This window comes from Mercenaria mercenaria, chromosome 18 (genome assembly GCF_021730395.1).
Source record: "Mercenaria mercenaria strain notata chromosome 18, MADL_Memer_1, whole genome shotgun sequence".
In the NCBI taxonomy this organism is placed as follows: domain Eukaryota; kingdom Metazoa; phylum Mollusca; class Bivalvia; order Venerida; family Veneridae; genus Mercenaria; species Mercenaria mercenaria.
In genome coordinates, this window is record NC_069378.1 from 37,516,122 (window position 1) to 37,541,998 (window position 25,877).

The 25,877-nt window shown below is 34.1% G+C and overlaps 1 protein-coding gene across 1 annotated transcript; it reads left to right on the forward strand.

The window, feature by feature from the left end:
- Window positions 1-545: 545 nt before the first annotated feature.
- Window positions 546-19,710, forward strand: LOC123538929 (molluscan insulin-related peptide 3-like). The gene is made up of 3 exons (XM_045323347.2): window positions 546-633; window positions 7,107-7,338; window positions 18,588-19,710. The coding sequence occupies exons 1-3, from the start codon at window positions 625-627 to the stop codon at window positions 18,740-18,742; spliced, it is 396 nt and encodes a 131-aa protein (XP_045179282.1). The 5' UTR covers window positions 546-624; the 3' UTR covers window positions 18,743-19,710.
- Window positions 19,711-25,877: the final 6,167 nt, after the last annotated feature.

Consider the following 25,877-nt stretch of genomic DNA (forward strand, 5'->3'; position numbering starts at 1 on the left):
AGGTAAATAAATTTTTGAAAATAATTTGCTTTTTGTCTTACCAAGCCTGTTGTCGGAAATTGGCGAAAGTTTTATGTCTTCTTCAGTCTGAAGTGTTGACAAGGTGTGAATTATACTTGCCTACAAATGTAACACAGCAAACATATGCATATTTTAGTCGGAAAATAAACCCACAGAGTCTGTTTTAACATCTAAAATGCCCCTTTTCACTATTGACATATTTAAGTACATTAGTAAGCACAAATTTATTTACACACTTTGTCTATTAAACTGTAGTTTAACTTTTCTAAGTAAAATAAATTAATAATAGATTCCATTAATTAAAATCTACCTTTTTCTTGGTATTGACATTTTTGTATACACATCAATTACCTGTTTCTTTTTCTAGTGGCATATCTATTGCCGAACAACTAAAAAATGTTGTAACACTACAAAATGCTGAATAGCGATGTGCGCATACCTTTGAATGGAAGTATATTGAATGTTTCAGCGTGTTGTTTAGCATAGCGACGGAAAATATTACGGTGAACTACTGAAATGGTTAACTGGAAGTAGAAAGGTTTGTTGTTTTCACTCTAATTTTCCACCTTATGCTATCACTGCAGTTTTATTACATGGACTGTAATGTCAAAGGTAACTTTATTTTCATGTTGTTATTGTGTATTAGAACCATGATTCAGCCAGGAGTATTAAAGGCTTATAAAAGGCTCATAATGACTTACGCACATAAAAAAAAAACATTATTTTTTTATTTAAATTTATTATTGATGATTGTCTTCTCAATATTTAATTCAATATTCATAAAATCCTTTAATGACATTGATTGCATAGATTGTGTACAAAATTTCTTAATTATAACATTATGCTTTACATCTATTTGGACAGTCTGGTGAGTATATAACACGTATGAGAGATGAACTGATTTGCGAAATATTATGTACACTATTTTCGTATAACGAAGCTCCACCATATTTCAATAACAAAATCCCTAAATATAATTAATTAAGTTTATCGTTCATACATGCTCACTACTGCTATCGGTCCTTTACGTCATTCTCAAAGTTTGTTTACCGAAATGCAATTCATCCCTTGTATTCATACATTATTCTAACCTTTTTTTTTTTGTTCTGAAAATATTTTCTTATAAAACACGGGGGAGGAAGTGTTACACGAAGGATAACCTGTCATGTTTTCTTCTGATAACTGTTACGAAGTTCCTGGAAAACTTTACAAAGTTCTTCTGATATCTGTATGACAAAACAAGGAATCGGTTGGCAAGATGGTAATTATCAATCGTTAAAAAGAGAGAATGGGGTGTAAAACTAAAGTTTGATGATCAAGTTTGCCTAATGTTTTGTGCTATGCGTCAGAAAAAACTGGTAAGTCTAATAATCAGCGCCACTTTTTTGAAATCAAGACATTTTGAGTAAAATATCAAATCGTTTGCTTATTCATACATATTAATCTACTCATTCACGATCTTCATCCTCACCACACGCAATAACCTAATTTAGTGCAAAGTTGCAAACATAAACCACTATCTTACAATTTTGTGCCCGATTTTTCAAATGTTACGGAGTGCTCTGAAGATGTCACAGAATTCTTATGATAACTTTTGTTACTGCCAGGGTTGTTCTTGAGCTATGTTAAGATACTTATTAGCTAATTTTATTATTTAGAAAGGGTGTAACACTTCCTCACCCGTGTAAAAGAGACTGTGAACAAGAAAATGAGAAAAGAAAAATTCAAAACTCCAAACCATTTATAGATACAACTTGTATGGAAATTGAATGTAATTGTTTAAACATTTTATAGTTGTCGACTTTTTTCACGAATCCTTGATCAAACTCGGACTCCGCCATTCTCTTGTACTGTGCTAAGAAGGCGGGTACAAAAATATTTATCATGAATTTAATCGAAACTTGCGGCTTTGCACAGAACATAAATTTCTTTACAGGGATACATACGTGTGTTGCAAAACAAAGCCAATATCTTTATGGACTATATTTATCAACCTTTTCCCTGTCATTCTTACAAATGATAATGTCTAAGTCGGTGTTTTAGTGAAGATTTTTAGGTTTGAAATACACCATATGCACAAAAAAGGCGATGTTTGGCGCAGGATAAAAATTTTGCAGCTATGTTCGGGAGCAGGTTATTGTAAACATCATCAGAAATATCGCAATGACCGATTTTGACGCTGTCAAGCTAATTTTTGATTCTCCACACACACATAGATTTTGCTGTTATGTATTTAACGGACTGGTTTTCATATGGAGACGTGTTCAAATACATACATACATGCAATGGTGGGTTTTTGTTTTTGTAAATAATGACACATTTACGAGTGTTTTCGAAAAAAAGCAAAATGCTATTCGACACAAAAAGACCTTTCTAACGTAAACGTAATTACGAAACGGAATACTGAATCCGTAAAATTTTAGGCTAATTTGTGGTCTATGGGAGACAATTTCATCCAATAGTAATGCAATAGTATCTCCCTTAGACCATTATTTGCAAATAACATTTATGGATTCAGTAATCCGTTTCCGATTTACGTTTACGTTAGAAATGTCTATAATGAATAAAGATCATATCAATTTAAAAATCAGCCCTGTTATCACGAAAAGTCTGCCGGCTCGAACTGTCAAAAGTGGAAACATGAATAATGCGAATTTTCTAACTTTTGTGCTTTCTTTCTGGAAATGCAACGCTTCTAATGATCAAACACGTGTAAATGAGTCATGAATACACTTGAATGAAATGTTGCTTTTGGGGAAAGACTGGCAAAAAATAATCGGCGCCCCGGGAATGGAGTTGCGCGTATACATTATATACATTATGATGTGTACGAGTAACTCCATTCCCGATTATATTTTGTCAATTATGTTCCCGTAAGCAGGATTTGAAGCAAATAATTTTGATACTCGTTACTTTATAACACTTGAGTTATCATAAAAAGCATCAAATGTCCTCAGAAACTGCCATTTTTGTTGATTTCGTACTTTTTTCGTGTCGCCTGAGTTTTTGTGATAATAGAGCCAAATCATAAATTACAAACCAGATATATTATATATATGATGTATTATCATATCTGTGCCGAACAGCACTTTTTTCGAGAAAAAATATTCTTGTCTCATACTAAGCAAAATCATAACTTCACATACCTCAATTTCGTCCTTTTTTACGCGCAACACCAGCACCGGACGTCGCGCAAACCCATTTTAAGCGTATTCCCAGCCGGAATTGGATTGCACGTTTACCACCCGTGGTTTCTGTCATATAAGGCAGCCAATCGTTTCTGCCAATTTAGGCAGCAATTTGTCGTTACCCGGACTAGGTTTCGAAGGCTGTAACTTTTTCCAGAAAAGACGTGTATTGGTTTGTATTTGGTGTTTCTTGCATACCAGACGGGGATTTCCGGTATTTTTACCGGTGCTGGAAAACTCCATCTTACACCCCGGGGTGTAAGATGACTCTCGTGCTGTACATGACGTATTACGAACTACATATCTGTAGAAGATTTATGTAGTAATTTATATTTTATTTAAAAAACGGAATAAAAATTCAATACCTTGACAGTTCCTATTAGTTCCTGATAGTATATTTCTCGATTCAAATCACGTTATTTTATCAAAAATTCATAACGTAACGCTGCAACTGATAAAACAAAACCGGAACTAAACATTATTATTTGTTTTGAAACGTCATGACGTCCTTCCTGTTTACGGACGTTGGTTTCCCGCGTTTTGTTTAAATACACTGCTATAAGAAATAGTTCTAAAAAGAAAGCCGTTCGATTGATTTTATTTTTATTATTATTTCTTGAAATCGATGTGCAAGAAAAAGATTCTGTCACTGGTTATAGGTGCAGATGGAAATATCCGGCTCTCGGGTAACTGTTTAGGCGGTAACTTGGCAGGGAGCCTCGTTACCGCCTAAACAGTTACCCTCGAGGCCGGATATTCCCATCTGCACCTACAACCAGTGAAAGAATCTTATAACATGCCCCTGAGGGATGAAGTGTTCGTACAATAGGTTCATGAATGTACAAAAATGCACTTGCTTTAATTATACCATTATGACAACCAAATAACTAACCTACGTATTAACGGTCTGCATAATTTACTGACTGTCATCCAAGCAGTGATCTTTCATAACTGGTGCCAGTAATACGGTGTGATCCAGCTATTCAAAATTGAAAAAATAACATACTGTTGAATTTAATACATTTAAATGCGTACCAACCGAAAATTGCTTTCATTATTCGTTGTTTAGAGAAAGAAGGCATGCCTTCCTGATATTAAAGATTTATATTGAGCTGTGTTTGAATTGAGAAAGAGCAGTAAAAGAAGATGAAAAAGAAAGTTATTGTGAAGGACGGGACGGACAACGAATATTGTATGTCTCATGGGTCCTCAACTCCCGGGTAATAAAATCGCTGATGGCAGTAGTTCTGTTCATATTCAACAATTAGGAGACGACCATTAGGAAATCAGAGGAGCCTGGGATGGCAACTGTTCAAACTGAGGTGTAGGGGCCTCCGTAGTCGAGTGGTTAAGGTCACTGACTCCAAATCACTTGCCCTTCATGCATGTGGGTTCGAGCCTCGGCGTTGAATTCTTCATGTGTGAAAGCCATCCAGTTGGCTTATAGAAGGCCGGTGGTTCTACCCACGTTCCCGCTCGTGATGAAATAATACACGGAGGGGCATTCCTCGACCATCAAAGCTGAAAAGTCGCCATACAACCTATGACTGTGTCGGTGAGACGTTAAACCCATCAAAAACAAAAAACAAAACAAACTCGGGTGTGTCATGACTTTGAGACTTGGCATATTATCTAAAATATGTTTGAGAAAACCCCTTACTTTTGACCGAAGTACATAATACGTGTTCGCAGTCGCATGCACGTACATTTACGCCGAAATGACTAATACCAAGTCTCATAGTCATTAGAAAACTCAGGAGAGAACTGATAAGTGGTTATCGCACTGTTCCCTTGTGCCAGACGTTTTATTACGTAGGTTCTAATGTGCTTTACAAAGTCATTAAAGGTGCCATAAGAAATACCACAATTAAATATGATTCTAAAAGAAAAAAAGAAATGTTCAAGAAAGAGGAAAACTTAATAAATGAAACTGAAAAGCTAGAAAAGATAACATCGTCCGACTATAAGCAAGATGCACATAATCTGCTGGAGATAAAAAAGCAAGAATTAGACAGAATATATGATCTAAAAATGAACGGAATATTAATTTGATGTAAAGCAGTAAGCATAGAGGGTAATGAAAAAAAAATAGTAAGTACTTTGCAGATCTAGAAAGAAAAAGCTGAAAAATGAAAAATGCTGAAAAGAAAAATATATTTAAATTAAAAGTAAATGAAAATGAGATTATAAATCAAGATGAAATCCTGAAGGAAGAAAAATATCTATGAAAAAATACATTCTAAAAAGATTGAAAGAGAATCAGAATATGATTTTTTTGACCAAAATATGAACAAATTAGGAAATGATCAAAAGAAATTGTGTGAAGGGCTGTTTAACAGAATATTAATGTCTGCAGTCATTAAATGAAATGAAAAATCAAAAAAGTCCTGGCTCAGACGGCATAACCTGTAAGTTCTATAAAACTTTCTGGGAAGACATTAAAGACTATAAATATAAAATCTATAAATTTTTCATACAATACTCTTCAGAAACGGTATAATCTCTCTTCTCCCAAAAACTGGAAAAGATCCGTTGATATTATTGATATTTGCTAAATGTAGTCTTAAAATAGCAACAAAAACCATATCAAAGGGCCTTAAAATGTAATTAACTCTGTAATAAGTCAGTCACAATCAGGATTTTTGCAGAACAGACAGAGAATATGTTCGATAGATAAATACACGATGTTTGATAGAATATTTAAACACATACAATGAACCTGGTATCATGATGTTTGCAGATTTCGAAAAAACATTTGATAGTTTAAACCATAATTTTGTTTTTCGTTGTCTTAAACACTTAAACTTTGGGGACTCATTTATTGATTGGGTAAGGCTCTTTTACAATAATATATTAATAATGGCCATTTATCTGAAAATTTCCCAATACAACGTGGTTTGCGGCAAGGATGCCCCCTGTCTTCTCTGCTCTTCATAATATGTATTGAATTTCTATCAAATTATATTGAAAAAGATGAACCTATATAAAAGGAATAAAGATAAATGAAAGACAGTTAAAACAAACATTATTCGCTGATGATGCAACTTTTTTAAATAATGGAGAACCGGGATCTTTCGAAAATTTAGTTCGTGTAATTTCTGATTTTGAAAACACGTCGGGATTGAAATTAAACAATAAGAAAAAAAACAATTCTGAGGGTAGGGTCTTTAGTTAATACAAACATTAGACTGTGTCAGGAGAAAAGTTTTTTCTGGACATCACAATCAGAAATACCCTTGGTCATGTTTAATATCACAGTAGATGAAAATCATATTTAAAAGCAAAATAATATGTGTATGTATGTTTACTTTATATATATAAATATATACATATTCTTTGGCAGTTAAAAAATATAATTAAAACAGTGTAAGTGGATAGAAACTGGAGACGACAAAACAAACAAAAAAACGAAAAAAAAAATTTTTTCTTCCAGTTTTTTTTTTATTATAGAAACTTTTCTTTGTTTTGGTTGCAAACTATAAAACTTCATAAATGATTGTAAATGATATTTTTGAGAACTTAATAAAAGTAATTGGTATTGTTTCTGTAGCATTTAACTAGTTATGTAATCATATGTATCATGTGATGACTATATAAAAATACATCATAAAAAAAACTGCTCCACATGAATCACGAGGAGGTCGAGGACGAATGATTTCAGACACAATATGGAGAACATACGCCTCGACCGGGGATCAAACTCACGACCCCGCGATTCGTAGATCAGCGCTCTCCCTATTGACCTAAGCGGGCGGGCTTATATTTATCTATCATGACAGACACAAAAAGAAATTTGATATATTTAACTCGGTTGCAGTCTATGCCTTCAAAACATGTATTTTAGATTTGTATTTTCAGTTTGTCAGCAACATTCTGCAGTTCAATTTTCTTTTTCAGTTCATCTGTAAAATGTTCGAAAACGCGCGGCACGTGTTGACCGTATTTACACTGTTGTACAACTTACATGTTACCGTCGGTGGGTTTGATCACTGGTGCTCACCTGGAATGTTACCTACCGGAAATTGTGGTAGAAGTCTTGATGAAGTTCTCCGAGTTTATTGTGGGGAAAATGGTTATAACTACAGAGATTCATCTTACGAGAACAGACAGAAAAGAGATACTACCAGAGGTAATAACAGATAATTATTTGCGTTATGTCTTTACTCATCATTCGGTCAAGTATGTTTCAAATCTATAACTGAAACAGAAAAATGTCCTTCCAACATGATGTAAAAATGACACTGACAATAAAAATACATATTCCTCCTAAGTTAATTATGCTGGAAAAAAGGTGCATAAATTATATTACAAAGCTAGTTTACAATCAAAGCCCTGAGAGGACTGTATAGGGAAGCGAAGCTGAACCGGTATGCATTTAAATAGAGAAGCCAGACAAGAAAAAATTCTATCATTTTGCAATATTTCACTTAATGCTTCTTTTTTTTAACTCAATTAACCAAAAAAGTAACCCAAATCCAGACCAAAGTCAGTAAATCATAATCTGGGGGCCTCCATGGCCGAGTGATTAAGGTCGCTGACTTCAAATCACTTGCCCCACATCGATGCTGGTTCGCGCCTCACTCGGAACGTGGAATTCTAAATGTAAGGAAGCCATCCAGCTAGCTAACGGAAGGTCGGTGGTTCTACCCAGGTGCCCACTAGTGATTTAATAATGCAAGGAGGGGCACCTGGGGTCTTCCTCCACCATCAAAGCTGGAAAGTCGCAAAATGACCTATAATTGTGTCGTTGCGACGTTAGACCAAACAAACAAACAAACAAATCATAATCTTTGACTTGACTCTAGATCTAACAGATTTAATTGGGAACCAATGTCTGTATGTATGAAATCTGATCTGTCTTTGGCAAGGTTCTAAGAAAATCAAACGGACTAGACTGAAAGCAGGTTCAATAGACAATCATGACAGGATCTTCAAAGTGAGATGTCAATGCATAAAAGCAAGACAACAAACAGAAAATGTCAAATAATTATTTTAACTGTGTGTAACGTTTTTGTCTACTCGTTGAACTACTTTAATTACGCGGTAAATATTTGTCATGTGACAAAGGCGAATGACACACGGAAAACTATATTAATCAGCTAAAAGTATAGTCGTCGGTAGCACCAATCTTTATAACGTGAGATTTTTTATGAAGTATTTGCAAAAAATAGTAGTCACTCATAATTTAAAATGCCATTGGGGCCCCTTTCATATATAATCCTGATATGATGCTAGTCTTGCCAACCTTCTTGTGGTATTTCGTTGATGTTCTGCTAGTCTGGCACAACTATTTTCAAGTGCGCACACAATACTTTTAAGTGAATCCGCTAGATTTCTTGAAATATAGAAAATATTGGACTTTTAACATACTGAACGTTTAATATCACTTTGTTTGTTTTTTGTAAGATTTTTAATACATTTATAAAATTTACTGGTGTATCCGATTAAAACTAAATTTTTATTTAATCAATGCACAGAAGTACTGACGGGGCGATTTTCTTGTCGGTTTGAGGGAAATTTTTGGCTCGAACCCCGCTATCAACCGGACTGTTAATGATAATGATCTAGACTAAGTCCTTTTCCTTCAAAAATGCGATAGTTAGGAAAATTGACGGACCCGTAATAGTGTACCTCCTTTTTGAAGAGTATTCAATTCCTATCATAAACCTACTTAAACTATGTTTTCAGGAGGGCGTAGGTTCAAACCCCACTAGGACCAAACTTTTATTCATTATATTTGTTGTTTAATCTATTAAAATATTTTTTTTCGAGACTTATTATTGACTTGTTGTACAAAAGCGGAAAAACTCATTCGATTAGCCAGTTCTTGCTGTTTACTCTGATACAGAAGAAAAATTAAGACATCTTTGAAAATACAGAGCTACATCTGGTAAAAGTTCTTTATTTTGCATTTATTCTGTGGAAGAAATGATGGTAGGTTTTACTTCTGCACTATGATTATTTTTGAATGCAGAGAGCAAGGTATTATTTTTTCAATATATGATAATATATACAATATTACTTTCAGCATTTGTGAGAATGTTTCTAAAACGAACTTGTATAGTACAAAAATAATAAAATAAGCAAACAAACTGCTGTTAAATGGAACGGGTACGGTACGGGGATTAGGAACAACCGTTAAATCAAATAATATTGTTAGTTTCTGTTGTAAATTTAAACATTATTTATGTAGCAAAATATAATTTGTTTCGGAATACAAATCGTAGAATGTGGTCATTTGTTTCTTCTTGCGTAACTGTGGCAATTCCACATAGCATTTAACCTCCCCTAAAACCTATAGCAACTGATCTAGGAGAATTTAGTTTTAAAACTTAAGCTTCCCCTTTACATTAATCGTATTCTGTTTTCATTATTTATTGTATTATATGCAAAAAAATCATACCTAGTAAAAGTAATACTTTTATACATTATTAAAACATATAATCATTATGCGTAGTATAACTCATATCGACCTTTGTTATGAATGAAACTGCTCGGAACCAGTGTTTCTTTAAATGAGCTATTTATAGACCGATGTCATAAGCTATAACGTTTCCGTTTAAACAACATAAACATCATCTTAGTGTTTCGATTAAATTTCATTTCGATGTATATTTTTGTTAAATACGTCTTACATTTCGCATGATCTATTATAGCTTTATCTCTACATTTACATATTTTGTGTATGTTCTCATCGAGTTTTACCTTACTAAAGACGAACAAGTTCAATTCATTATTCATAGGGGCGAATTGATTTACCTTCGTTATATAAAATTTTCTAATGCTATCTGAAATGATAACAGAGAGCTGCCATATTTTTCATTTACAAATCATAAGTGTTCACATCTATTGCAATATGCTAAATAAATGGTATCGATCACTCCCAGACCCTTGAATTTCATAGAAGCACTGAACCTTTTATAGAAAGGAAGTAACGGCATTTGTAAGTAAAATTTCACCAGTGTCGGTATAGGAAGTTTGGCGACTTTGGGAAGTAAATTTCGAAAAACCCAAATATATTTATGTTAAATAAATAAAGTTTATTAAATATAGAAACCTACTTTAGGTCGCATGAACGAGTATGAGTGATATTTCTGTATGGTAAGGTTTATGCAGGCACGTCATGTTGATTTTAAACCATTATAAGTATACGCCCAATGTCAGGTTAGTTATTTTTGCTGTCCCAAGCCTTTATTTTTTAAATGTATGCTACACATGGTGTCAACCAGAGCATTTAATTGCAGAACCAGTATAAATCGTTTTTACCAAATTAATTAAAGACGGATTTTAATGAAAACATATAACGCATGGACGTTAAATTTTCATAAAAACCGAATTGTTAGTAAGATACATTAATGTATTTGTTAAGAATTTGTTTTCATTTGCGGTAAAATCCAATATTTGGCTTCCATCACTGCTTATTCTAATAAAGGTTGGTATTACATCGAACAGAAGTATGCACTGACGTATGACCATTACAGTTTTCACAAGCGGGAACATTTAAACTTCGGTATGTTATTGGGGGTGGGGGGACAATTAACACGCAGCTATACGAAGGTAAGTTATCATGTTAAGAGTTATTGTTTAGGTATTTCATGGCACTCTGTATCTGTTATCTTATTCACAATTGCGTATTTTAAACAGAGATTTACACAGAAAAAACACTGAACACAGAAGTTCTCGAAAACCCAAACAGTCTATGGCTCTTAGGTCGCTCTTTTTAAACGTTTATATTTTTCATTTTTATAGAGTAGCGGTGGTAGTAGGAACCTTTGAATGTTAATTCTCATTTGTGTAGCAACAATTTTTGTTCCCAAGCGTAAAAAAAAGTCAATGGTTTCTGAGATTTATGGATGCAATATATGTGAAAGGAGAGAGCAGCGACATGTGCTTTTCAAAAAATCCACGCCTGTTAATTTTGACCCCCATTTTTATAATTTGATGTAGATCTAGAGCTAGTACAGGATGTAGATCTACACTGGAATCTAACATCAAAACAAAACAGTGTTTGCACAAATGATTTTTGTAACAATGTTAATTAATGTTAAATTCATAAAAAAATAAAACGTGAAATTAATGTTAAATTCATAAAAAAATAAAACGTAAAATTTAAAAAAAAGTAAATATTCCGGCAGGGCTCTCGAACTTCCGACCTCTTGATTGTGAAGCGAGAACGCTACCTCCAAGCTGCAGAGGAATAGTGACGTCACAGAGTATAAACATAATTATGTTTATATAACAAATTTTAGTTTCGGCAGCGTACGTTGAAATTTATGTAAATATACCGGGCACTATTTTTTTTATTATCAAACACTCATTTACAATGTTATTCACAGTAAAAAAGTATAAGCGGGTCGCTTTTATCATCCGTAAACAGCAAGCGTCTATTGACTCCTATTAAAACAAACAAAATACTATTAAAGTATGGAACTATTTCATTCCAACGGAGCTTCGAAATCACAGGAGTGCTCAAAAAATCAAATAAAATTTTTTATCGTATGTATATATATTTTTTTAGGGGGAGGAGTGTTTGCACTGGCCGGTTTGTCTTCGACAATCGTCCAAAAAGAGCAGGCATGGGTTTTGGTGAAGAAAATACAGAGAACAAGTTTAACGTATCTTGTTTAATGTTAACGTATATTACACATGGTATCCAATATGTATTACATAATTTTTAGAATATTTAGCTTGCATGTTTATTAAATCTTTAAAGGATTAATTAAATGAAGATTGGGAAAATGAACGATGTCCCAGTTAATAGTTATAGTTAGTTAGAAGAAGTGATAACGCTTTAAAGCAAAATATGTTCCTAAGCGAAATTCAAACGTTGAAATCTTTAAAGGATTAATTAAATGAAGATTGGGAAAATGAACGATGTCCCAGTTAATAGTTATAGTTAGTTAGAAGAAGTGATAACGCTTTAAAGCAAAATATGTTCCTAAGCGAAATTCAAACGTTGAACAGTTACGTTTAAGTAGAATATGATGAGAAGAAAAGCACCAGAAAATGAAGAGGATGCGAATGTATCTTTTATAGAGAAATATGTATTTTTAAATTGCCGCCTAAATCTCGGGTCGATTTTGCATAAATACCCTGCACCACGTGAAAAGACGAAGAGACAGTTCAAGTTAAAAGAAACTCGTACATAATTATCAATATAATGATCAGAAATTGATAATTTACTTTAGAATACACTTGTATTTTATTTAACAACAAACCATTTTTTACAAATTAAGATGATGATACGTAAACATAAGTTTAGCTCGGAACATTGTAATATATTGTTCTATATGAAGTTCAATGCCAGCGTTTTACGGTCTATCTTGAGTGTAGAAATAATGTACCTAACGATTAGCATGGTTCTTTGCGAGTGTTTAGTGTATTCTAAAATGACGTGTAAAAACGTATTTAACAAGTTCTTTTCATGGCTTGTTACGTATCATTTCTAAGACTTCTGTATTTGCCGTTGCAGTCACACGGAGGTGAATCACCCATTTCATGTGTTCTTCTTACGTAAAATGTTTCTTTTACCCTATGTCATAGTCCCTGGTAAGATACGTTAAAGAGCGTGTATTATCTTTTAAGCAAATATTAACTACCTGGCACATACAGCAACAGTCGATATTCACTTTGTGAATGGAAGAATGGAAAAATGGTTAATTGATGAAAAGTCGTTCATAACTTTGAATAAACTTAATAACTTGCGAAGTAGATCATAAACCAACAAAGAATTACATTTTATTTTTTTTTATTTATTTATCAATTTTCATAGTCTGACAAAAAATTAAACCAAAAGTCATATATATATATATAATATATACCATGTATAATATGAACTAAATTTAATTATGTGTTTAAAAATGAAAATCTTTGTTATACCTTTAAGATGAATTATAAAATGTTTAACGTATCTTACAATGGGAATTATATATATTTGTCCCAGTTACAGTCATGTTCAAATTATTGCACAGACAATTTTATTAACGTCTTCAGTTTGTTTCAATAAAATACGAGAAAGCACAAATTGGTTTTTACTCATTTCTTAAAATGAAAATGCTCTTTGGCCGAGTAGCACTTCCCGTTTTCTCTTTATCTGTTGTGCATATCAGAAAACGTCATGCCAAATAAACGGTAAAATTAAGGGGTGTACTCAATCAAACCGATTCTGCTATTAGTTTGCTTGGTTGAATTCTTATGCTTCCAAATGGTCTTTTACAGATTTTATAATCTAAACAATGTAAAATTCGTTCGCTTCGCTCGTTATAAGTACAAGTATTCGTTCGCTTCGATCGTTATAAGTACAAGTATTTTATTCCATATCCTACAGTATGAAAGATATCTTCCCTTGTTTATTAAGATCAACGCTATACACAGTTGTCTCCCTTCCACCGTCTAACTCAATAAACAGAACAAGTACAAATTCAAAGAACTGACTACAGATTTTTGAAAGAATTTTATTGAATGTGGCCAAATTTCAGCTTGAATTTGGCATTTTCTCTCAAAAAGTGGCTACAACTTTCTGAGACCCAGTGGAGGCCCTTGGCATATATACCGCTTCTCGTGCAGTAACTGAATTTAACCAAAGCGCTGAAAGCACAGAAAGGTTGAAACCTTTCGATATGGTGTTAATAAATTATAATCTGAAGAAAAACATGTTGTTCTGGTAAGAAGTGTGTGTTTAGCTTTCACTTTCACAAGGAGTTGGTATTAAAGGCAGTTATTAAAGTTATTCGCCGGATATGCCACCGTGGTCTTCTCGAATGTAGTCCATAATAATATATAGTGCAATTTTCCCAACTAGTAAAGGCTATTTTCATGTCAAATATCAGGTTTATTGATGCTTGATTGTAAAGAAGAATGTCTGCTGATGTTTTTAAGCTACGTTATATGTTTCAAAACGTTAGTCTAAAGTAAAAGTATGTATTTACTTATGTCTACCTATACAATATTAGCGTTTCCATCACGTGTATGAGTCACGTGACCAATGGCTTCACTCCCATAAGCAGTCATGTGCATCTTTAACATGTAATGAAGTAGTAAAATATATCCCCAATATCGATCTAGAATCTGAGCAGACGATTTAATGAGAAAAATAGACCAAACAAACCATGTTTATTCAACAGCAAATACAAAATAATTGTGTACATAAATGCGCTCCCGGTGTTCCCAAACTGTGCTTATCATTTAAGAAAGATAAAACAAACAAAAGGGTCATTGTGGTCCTACTGCTCACCAGTGTATCAGACGCTATTCTCAAAGTAATCAGATCTCCAACAGTTCAACTGCAATATTATTATTTTTGCTATGTGTCGAAGTTTGTTTCTATAATTATACGCTGAAACATTTTTCCAAGAATTGCTAAATTGTTGTGATAAATTAGCAAATCAAAAGAATTATCAAGCGTAAATTAGAAGGATATGAAAATAATATCGTAGAATCAGACGACTACAGGCGATGCACATCGTACAGTATTGCACTTACTGCAACCACAACACACAGAAAAGTTCAACTCCAAAAATTCAACACCTCAAAAGTTCAGCTCCAAGATCATTCTCCAAGTATAAATTTCCCCAACTCCCAAGACTAGCTGTAGCTAGGTTGAAAGTATCGAGTAGAATAGAAAAATGTAATTATTTTTCAAAATTCAACACATATCACATAATACACCAACTTTCACAATTCTTGGAGCACGGGTTGTATAATTCTACACATTTGTGCGAAATCAACTTCTAGTTTAGCCGACCCTAGAAATACAATGTATACCAATACATTAAAAGTGTTGCAACCCCACATCTTTAATTCATGTTGCCTTTAAACTCCGCTACCTTGTTAAAAAAAGTTTCTACAAACGACCGACCCTGCTAAAACAACAGTAGAAGTCAGTGGGGTCCATCAAACTAGAAACTAGACCTATTTACCCCAAAATCCTGCTGTTTCGACTTCCGCACAGATTAAAAAAGAACTATACACATGAAAATCGTGTTATGAATGTTTTGACAATTAAGGAATACGGATCTTTTCTCTGTTGTTTTTTTTTTCAGAAGATATATATTGATTGAACTTATATAGCTGCAAAGCACTAAGCAAAGCGCTGGCTGAATGGAATGTAGGGTTACGTCGAGAGAACACGCAAATGCCTCCTTTGTGATGCTTTGATTATATTTTGTTTAAATGAAATCAAACAGTTTCATTAATCGGGGACACATAGGTAGGCCAACATCGAGAAACTTCACATCATGCAAACGCCCCCCATGGCATATTCCACATTCTTGCATAAAAACTATTTTTTTTCACTGGATCCCTCCATGTATAAAACCGGAGAAAAATCGTGTGCAAACAAAGCAATTTACGTGCTGTTAAGTTCATGAGTTTTATTTTTGAAATGCTTTGCCCAGGGACGTATGTATGTATTTCTGTGGAGACTGATATTTTGCATCTGCGTCTTGTTTCTTTCCTTTATAACCCCTTCTTGTAGCATTAAATTGGCTGTAACATTTTCCAACCCCATACGTACTGCCCCCCAATCAAAGTACGCACTAGCTTCTTCTTAGAGTTTACTCCCTTTACAAAGCGTCTGTTCAGTTATTGTAAATAAGCATCATGTGTAACTTGTGCTATTGCTCGTTTTTAGGAATCATATCAATCGGTATGTTTTTATCTGATTTTCCGCAGAATTCATATAATAAACCGCGAAAACTAGTCACTACCTTCGTACTCATCCGTACTCTAAATGTGTTCGTACTCAAAATAATTCGAATGTAAAGTTATTATTCTTAAAATTGTATTCCTGTTAATCAAATTTTTAAGTAATATGCAAAATTATGGGTAATGTAACGTTTGTAATAACTAGAAATAAAAATAAGATGCCCAAAAACCTTCGAATCATGCATTTGGTAGTGTTGTTGATATGTGGGTCCTGGTTATGGATATTTAAAACATGTTTACCGTTTCCAAGATGTTTACCGTTTCCAAGATACCGGAATCGTAATGTCATCACATATGAAAACAATACATTTAGTTGTCGTGTAATGTTTTTTATGCAAGAATAGCGACAATACACGTTTGTTTTGTGTATTAAAGTCTGCAGAAACCCTTGGGATATGTGTGTGACCTCGACCGGCTTCTGCAGACGTTAATACACAAAAAAACGTGCATTATCCCTACATAACTAATCACTCGTTATGTACTGCTTTGATTCTATTTTGCTTAACGATCTATTTTAAAGACTCTGTAGTTTAAACTCTGTTTTATTAACGTTTCGGCCTTATTGGCCTTTATCAAAATGACAAATTTCGGGTAAATTTCTACATCATGGCGTTCTTTCAGTTCAACAACAATTGTAATACAAATCCGGAACTGGCGTAACGTTGTTAAAGCGTCAAAAAATATCGTTTCCGGTATCCGGACCTACACTAAATTTTTGGCCCGACCCTAAATGTTGGCATTGGAGAATTTTCTATTTCACCTTTTTAACAAAAAGTTGCAAAACTGCACTTTTCATGCTTTAAACATGGTCAGTGATGTAAGAAAATCTTCTTACTGATGCTCTAAAGGCATAACCCCCTTTATTGGTATTCATTTTTTTTACACAAAATAATTTCCGTACACAATTATAGGTCATATGGACTTTCCAGCTTTGATGGTGGAGGAAGACCCCAGGTGCCCCTCCGTGCATTATTTCATCACGAGCGGGCACCTGGGTAGAACCACCGACCTTCCGTAAGCCAGCTGGATGGCTTCCTCACAGGAAGAATTCAACATCCCGAGTGAGGCTCGATCCCACATCGATGAGGGGCAAGTGATTTGAAGTCAGCGACTTTAACCACTCGGCCACGGAGGCTCCTTATATTGCCACAATGAAGTTATGTAGCTATATATACTACAACTATCTTTACATAAAAATAGGAAATCTTAAACAAATATTTTGACTCAATTTTACATCAATCGTGAAAATAATATTAAAAGATAAAATTAAATATAGGAAATAAATAATATGACTCGGTCATTATAAAAGCTGTACAAAAACAGGAAAAAATTTAAGAATAAAGGGAACTAATTCAAAAATCTAATCTATTTTTAGACGAAATCAACCAGTTTCTTATATAGCAAACTCCTACGCAGTGATCTCCCTTGCCATTCGAAGCACTGCGTAGGAGTCGGGACAGGTAGGAAGAATCGCATATATAAGTACAGAAATGATTCAGATCATATGCTATTTTATTACTGATGAGTGCAATATGTAATATTAGGGCTAAATTAGAGAAATCTTTATAATACGTTTCAAACTATTTTTATCGGCATATTTTCATGCGCTTCGGTCACATCCGGGGTTTTCTGAAATGTTTTAAAGGAATACACCTTCACTTTTCAAATTAGCCATGATCGATGGGTCAACAGACCTAAAAACATATTTTTCATGCGAAATGACGCATTCTTTAACCTTATTGTATTTACATATGTATGAAAATATCAACGGACTGAAGAACAATGTTCAGAGAACAGTTTATATCAATAAAAATATCTGTCGATTAGCCTGAAAAACGGGTAAAATCCTTACGGCGGATTAATCTGCCTTTCAGTGGAAATTGTCAGTATGATATTCTTGCAAGCTCTGAAATACGGTAGTTATAGGTCTCAACCGCTTCGCGGTTTCAACCTAAAAGTGGCATGAACTAATTGTACATGAGTAGCGATATTGTGACAATTTTTGCACAGGTCAATATCTCTCCTCCACGACGTAATGGCAGACATAGAATCATTTGAAAAATTGAGACCAGTTTGTGACAGACTTATATTACTTACGTTTCCTGTTTTGTATATAACCTGGCTGAATTATTCGTTAAAATCATTGCTAATCAAAATGTGCCCATCGAAATCGATAGAAATACGTAGTCGTGTACATTTCAATTTACGCTGAAGAAGTCTTTGATGAAAACTTTATGTGAAGTTTAGCAAAAAATCAAAAACACAACCTGCCAAATTTTCTGAATATATTCTGACGCATTGAAAAATCAGTATTTAATCAAATTCTACATTGTAGATTTTTTTATTCACGCAAACGTGCGGAACTACCTATCTTAAGAGCTCTCATTATATGTCTTCTTTGTAGTTGTCAATATATCACGGTTAATTTTATTCAACAATATTGTGTATTGTGGTTAAATTTCAGACTAATCTGAGTACATATCCCAATGATTTTTTAAAATTTATTTCAGTCATTAAAAAGAAAATAAAAATAAAAATTGCAACATAATTAAATACAACTTTAGATTTAAATTGTATCCATACCATTTTATTTCTTCTTAATAATTAAGATGTGGGATTTAACATCGTCGTTTTTAAAAATGGCTGTAAAACTAAGTGTTTTCTTATTTTCAGAGATCAAAATGGAGCTGAAAGATATTATTATAGGCGGACAGGAAGCCAAGAACTATTTCTCAAAAAGGACAAATTTTTACTACCAAGGAATAGTTTGTGAATGTTGCATATACCAGTGTGATATTGATGAACTAATCAGCTACTGTAATCTATAATGTAATGCTGCTAGGAACTTCCCCAAATATATATTATTCCTATTAAATCTGAAAATGAAAATACTACACGTATTCACGCTTTTTCACAGCTTTCAGAGCGTCTGTAAGTTGTTTCGATATCATGTTAAATGTGGAAATTGAAGGCATACTGAAGCACAGACAAGAAAGTATAAAGCAAGAGTAAATACATGTGTTCACAACCAAATTTTTAGGGGGCCTCTGTGGCCGAGTGGCCCTGTGTATGCAAGTTTTACATGTCTTGTCACTGAAAAAATCGATAAATCATACTGCACCCGGATAAAGTGCACTAAGTTTGTGAAAAGTTATTCATATCAATGTAGATACGTTTATATAAAAGGTTGTACTTGCAAATACATTATTCTTACATGACTCGATTTGATTTCCAGTTAAACAAAGAACACATTGGGTATTCGGCTACCTACTCGTGTGAGCGATACCGTGTGATTTATATACATATAGGTGTTCTGGATGTTGAACACTTAAAACGTATACTTATTCCGTATTTTACTGAAGATTTGAAAAGTTTTAGTATTGAATGTTTAAGATCATACCTTAACTATATCCATGTCAAATTTCTATCTCATATGATATGAATTATTGTGAAAAAAATACGTTTTTTTTGTCGCGAAAATGAAGATATTTTAAGGCGATGCTATCTATTTTCATAAATAATAGTATTATATAGGATTAAATTAGGAAATTTTTGTTAAGAAAATGAAAAGCAGGCATTCCATTGCTTTCGTTCCACAAAAATTGGAAGGAAAGTAAAATCAGAGCGTTTTTGTTTTTTTTGAAGACAATGTGTAGAAAAAGGGATATCTCTGACGATGTATCATGATACATGTAACCATCCTCGTTGTTTTTGTCAATCGAGCGGATACCATCCTCGTAATTGAATTGCACATTAAATTTTTTTTTCAACAACAACATTTTATTAACATTGACGCAGACCCCTTTCCTAAAATTTAGCGATAATATGCAATGACCAACCAAGATAAAGATAAAACTTGGGTCTTCTATATCCTTCAGCTACTGGAAGCAGCCTATCCGAAGAAAACTTCTAAAACTTACCCCCTCTAGTAGGTTTGCAGGTTTGTCGGGTAAATTCAAGCCTCATGGAATTTGCTAATTCTCAAAATGTTGAAAATAAGGACCTAAAATGGTAAATGTTAAAAAAGGACCTAAAATGGTGGGAAATGAAAAAAGAGAAAACGACGAAAATCTTTGGTGAAACTATATACTTTTTGCAGTTTGGCGGGCCCCATTGATAAAAATCCTGGATCCATCCTATACTTGTTCTATGTAACTATTTGTATATTATTTCAAAGTTATTACAGCCCGTCTGATACTTAAACTTTATTAAAATATCATCTTACCTGTTTTGGCGTCTTATTATTTCAAAGTTATTATAGCCTGTCTGATACTTAAACTTTATTAAAATAGCATCTTACCTGTTTTGGCGTCTGTCGTCATTGTGAATTCATGATCATGAATCTGAAGTCGGGGAGTTAAGTTGAAGTATGAACAAACCAATCTGTGTATATTGTATGCACTTGTAAATAAGTCGCGTAATGAGCACTACTTGAATGGCGGTTGCGCCTATAAACAGAGGCGAATATTACCCAATACGATATAAGGCAAATTGATGAAGCCGGAGCCTCTTCTTATAAGCATACATGCGCAGATCAGGACAACGGGTCCAGATTCTCTTTCGGGAAGAAAAGGAAGATCTTACCATATGCACATGTGCACGGTGCGTCCATAAGTTTTGTCGATTTTAGAAAGAAACAAACTCAAGTGAAAAAAGAATAACTTCAAGAAGACGAGAGAATAGAATGATGGGTGTTAGGGAAGGCTTAATATTGATGAAATACTGTCAATACTGCCCACGCTCACTTCTTTATATCTTAAAAGTTAACATTCTAATCATATAGATCTACTAAAGGTTGGGCTTCACATAATATACTCTATCATCTAGTTATTACCACACTCCTCACAATGGGGTCCGACACATGTGGGTCACCTTAATATGGCATAATAAATAGTCCTAAGACACTGGGGGCACTAGATATATGACTGTCCCAGTTATATATTATATATCTAGTGACCCATGTTTTTGCCCCCAGTGGCTTGGAATAATGCGACGCTCTTAGAAAAGACTGGATTATATTGTACTAAAGTTATATCCAGAAAGCGAAGACTGCCAAAAACTTTAAGTATGGAAGGGGCATAATTCTGTCTAAAATACGATTAGAGTTATAGGGATTGTAACCACACATGCAGATGATGATTATAAAGAAATATTATCATCGCGCCATTTTCCTATTTAGTGTCTGTACGCCTTTAATATGATTTGAGCTTTACGCGTATCCCGTAGTAGAGATTTTCTATCTATGACGACTTCCTATCTCGTTTTTATGAGAAAATATTTTGTTTTTACAATAAATAAATAATAACGTTGTTACAAGAAAGTCGTATCGTAATAATGAGATCGTTTTGGCCAATATTTACCCGTAACCCGAAACGTATAGCATTAAAACTTTGGGGATTTTTTTTATCTTTTCTTTTTTACTTTGTATAAGTTTGGGGTAGGATTTCAATAAAGGTCTGTTATGGCAAAATCCAGTTTTACATCCATGAGAAAGATAGGTCTGTAGCATTTGAAAAAATAAGGAAAAAATATGTGTTTATACTATAATGCACTATCCAACCACTAATATAATTAACAGTCTTCTGGAGAAGTCGCCCATTGCGAGTAAGTTTACATACAAACCAACATAACGTTTGAAAAAGTTATTGACAGATAAAACATGAAAGGAAGCGTATGCAAATTGCATAGATATTATTTGAAGATAATAAACATCAGGTGACCAGCAACTATTTCATTACATGATTATTTGGCGGAAGTCCAAGATGGCGGCGCCCTACTGGTAATCGGATGCCTTTGACAGTACTTTTGTATCAATTACCTGCTCAGGTAAGTGTGAAAAATAACAACACAAGCCTTTTATTTCATTTCATGATAATGTATTTCTTTTTAAAAGAACACAGTCAACATTCAGGTTTGTATCAAATAATTTACGAAATGTAAGATCAAGCGCTTTTTGTTTATCTCCGCGCTTTCTTTGATTTAAACATATTTTATTTCAAACATATGTGCATATTACATTTTAAAATTTACAATATCGATATTAAACATGTTGAAAAAGGATAAGATCCGAAAGCTAAGCTTATAAAGGTCTTCTCCTATATGGGGTAACTTACAGTAAATTTGGCGGTATTACATAATTTGTTTGAAATGTATTATCGAACAAACATTTACCTATTATGCATTAAATAGAAAAAATGACATGAAACAAAATATTAGTATAAAGTTGGGAATTAGCAAATTTTGAAAAGAATCGAGATTAGAAATCGAAGTTTATAGTATATATAACAATAAAAAAAGAGAGAAATTTTATGTATAAGAAGATTCCGTCCGTTAAATATGAACTGCATAGACAGATAATATTAGTCAAATATAAAGTGTCCTATAGAAATGAGAGGAAAATGAAATAAATGTATGAGATTGGATTTGATTTGGATTGATGAAGGTTTGGAGCAAACTGGAATGTTAGTTAATGTAGTTTTAAGCTCATGGAAAACGTTTACTTTCCCTGTTGTAATTTTGAACTGCTAGGAATACGCTGTTGTTGATGTCGTCGCTAAGTTTCTGGTCACCATACAGGAGTGTGTACAGAGTGACAGTGCAGAAGCTGGAGGTTGTTTGGAGGAGTCTTCTACGGATATCATTGCAATCTGGACATTCAAAAAAGAAATGATGATTGCTCTCAGTGCTTCCGCACTGACAATGGGGTGAAGGAGAAATGTTTTTTATGTAAAGATGTTGGTTCAGAGAGCTACACTCAGTACGCAGCCGGGCATGATAAATTTGCCATTTCCGTGCACCAATGTAGAAGTGTTTTGGACATGTGGAGGTGTTTCGCTTTAGCTGTGATTTAAAGGAAGTCAGGGTTGGTGAATTCTGTATTTCTGACGGTAAACTATTCCATTCTCTTAGAGCAGATGGTAGAAAGGAGTTGTAGTAAAAAGAAGTTCGAGTGCGTATACCCTGTATATCATCAACATTGCGTAGGTTATATCGGGTTGCTTTACCAACAGAAGGAGGAACTAGAGCTGAAAGGTAGCCTGGAGAAAGGCCATTTTTCATTTTGTGGTTTCGTCTCCGGGTTTCAAGAGATTCCCAAGGAACTTCTTTATGAAGTTCACGAAAAGAAACTAGCTGTGTAGTTCCAGATACAATTCGTGATGCTTCATTCTGTATTTTGTCGAGTTCTTGTTTCTCATACTGAGTGCAGTTTGAAAAGATAACATCAGCGTATTCAAGAAGTGGTCTAATAAAAGAAAGATATATTATTTCCAGAGATTTCCTATCAAGTTGAACTTTTAATTTGCGCATAATATGGATGCGTTTCCATGCCTTTTCTGTAATATAGGTGATATGCGTGTGCCAAGAACCATCTTCAGACAAGTGAACGCCAAGGTGTTTATGGGAAGTAACAGAGGCTATTGGTTGATTGTGCATAAGATGGTTGGATGGTTTTGATGGGTGGATGGTTTTGATGTTTTTCGTGAAATTATCATTGTTTCTGATTTAGATGGGTTGAATGTGACTAGCCATTTGTCAGCCCAATCTGAGATTTTGTTGATATTGGACTGAAGAATATCTGCAGCAGATATCGGGTGATCAACAATTATGTGAAGACTAGTATCATCGGCAAAGAGGTGAATATGAGAACCCATGTCTTCCACTATGTCGTTGATATACACTAAAAACAGGAGAGGACCAAGGATAGAGCCTTGGGGAACTCCTGCCTTTATTGTAGACCAACCAGACATGGTACCTGGTAGAACAACAGCCTGACGTCTATCGGAAAGGTAATCATGAAACCAATTAAGAAGAGGTCCCTGCATGCCAAGCTGTTTGGAGCTTGAGAATTAAGCCTTGGTGCCAAACTTTATCGAAAGCTTTTCTCATATCAAAAAAGACTGTGCGAACTCTAATGCTTTACAAAAGCTATTATATATTGTGAGTTGGTTAACTGTTGAGTCTCCAGGTTTGAATCCAGACTGGACAGAAGAGATTAAACTGTTTTCATAAAGAAAGTTAAAAAGATATTTGAATATGATACGCTCAAAAACCTTTTCAATACAGCAAAGAAGAGAAATCGGTCTGTAGTTATTAGGCAGAGATGGGCCGCCTTTTTTGAAGATGGCACAGACATGAGCATCTTTCCAGATCTGAGGCACCTTATGATATTGTAAGGAATAGTTGAACAAGGAACAGAGTGGAAATTTTATTTCTGAAGCTGTTTCGCGCAGGATACGATTGCTTATTTCATCAGGCTTTGTTTATTTTTAATGATTTGAGAGCGTCTTCAACGTCTTGGGGTGTAATGGAAATAGATAGAAGCTTATGTAAGAGTTCCTGGTAGTAGTTATTTGGCAAATCTTTGTCTGAGTTGTTAAGTGACGACTGACTACTAAAAATCATTTAAGAGTTCAGATTTTATTTTCTTATAAAAAACGAGTTCTTGGGTGTTAGGTTGTTTTAGTGCAGGTATTGTTTGTTTATCACTAGAGGATAAAAACTGTTTAATAAGTTTCTACCAGTCCTTTTGTGAAGTAGACTCTGATTTAAGCGACTCTGCCATTTTGTGGAAGTGATCATGTTTTGCAGTGCGAATAAGTGTTATAACTTCATTTCGGATTTGTCGAAATTTTTGACAGTGAGATGGATTTTGTGTTCGCTTTGAACAAAGTAATACAGTTTTAAACGACATTACGTCTTTGTTATGTTGTGAGGACCGCCGAACTGTGTGTATTATGAACGTTTTGAACCCTTCCTGTCCTCCTGATGAGTGTTGCATCCATGCATCGAATTCTATCCGCGGGCCCGAATCTTCAAATAAAGATTTAAATAAATTCGTTAATCTCTTCATAACACTCAAAAGCGCAATTGTAAAGTTGAAATGATTACTTAATAAGTTCAAGGATGAACTGACTTTAATTTTAAAAATCCTATTTAATTAAGTTAGAGCTGAAACTAGGTGCCGATAGATGGGCTTAGTACTGAGTTTTACGGTTAGCTTGAACTAGGAAAGTCAGCTGTTCCGCGACCATAATAAACTGAATCAACAATAATTTTCCCTGCTAGGTAGGCAATTACAATTATACACTGAACGGAACATGCGTTTATACCACATATTAACGACTCAGTATTGCTAGACAGATCAGATGAAACCTCAAACAAGTTATAGACCTATCAGACATGTTATAGACCAGTCAGAATCCTTAACAAGAGCTGTCGGAGGACAGCAACGCTCGACTATTCAACAGCCTTGTCAACTGAATGAAGTCGAAAAAGGGGCATAATTTTGTAAAAATGAGTAAACAGGGTTATGGAACCTGCACAGTGCTTATCAGCTCATGACAGTAGACAAAGCGCGTGAAGTTTCAATCCATTCCCATTAGTGGGTACTGAGATACCAGCTTACATATAAGAATTTAACCAAATTACTGCTAAACTGAAAAAGGGGCATAATTTTGTAAAAATGCAAAAAAGAGTTATTGAACCTGTGCACTGCATATCATATCATGACAGTGAACAAGTATGTGAAGTTTCAATACTGAGATACCAGCTTACAAACAAAAACTTAACCAAAAACTGCTAAGTCAACAAGGGGCATAAAAAATGCAAAGTAGAGTTATGGAATCTTAACAGTGCATGTCATATCATGACAGTGAACAAGTGTGTGAAGATTCAATCCATTCCCATTAGCGGATAGTGAGATACCAGCTTACATACAAAAACTTAACCAAAAACTGCTAAGTTTCCACTTAGCATAAAGGCATAATTAAAAAAAAACAAAGTAGAGTTATGGGACCTGCTTAGTGCATGTCAGATGATGACAGTGAACGAGTGTGTGAAGTTTCAATCCATTCCCATCAGTGGGTACTGAGATACCAGCTTACATACAAAACCTTAACCAAAAATTTCTAAGTCGAAAAAGGGGCATAATTTTGTAGACCAAATAGACCAATCAGCAGCTAG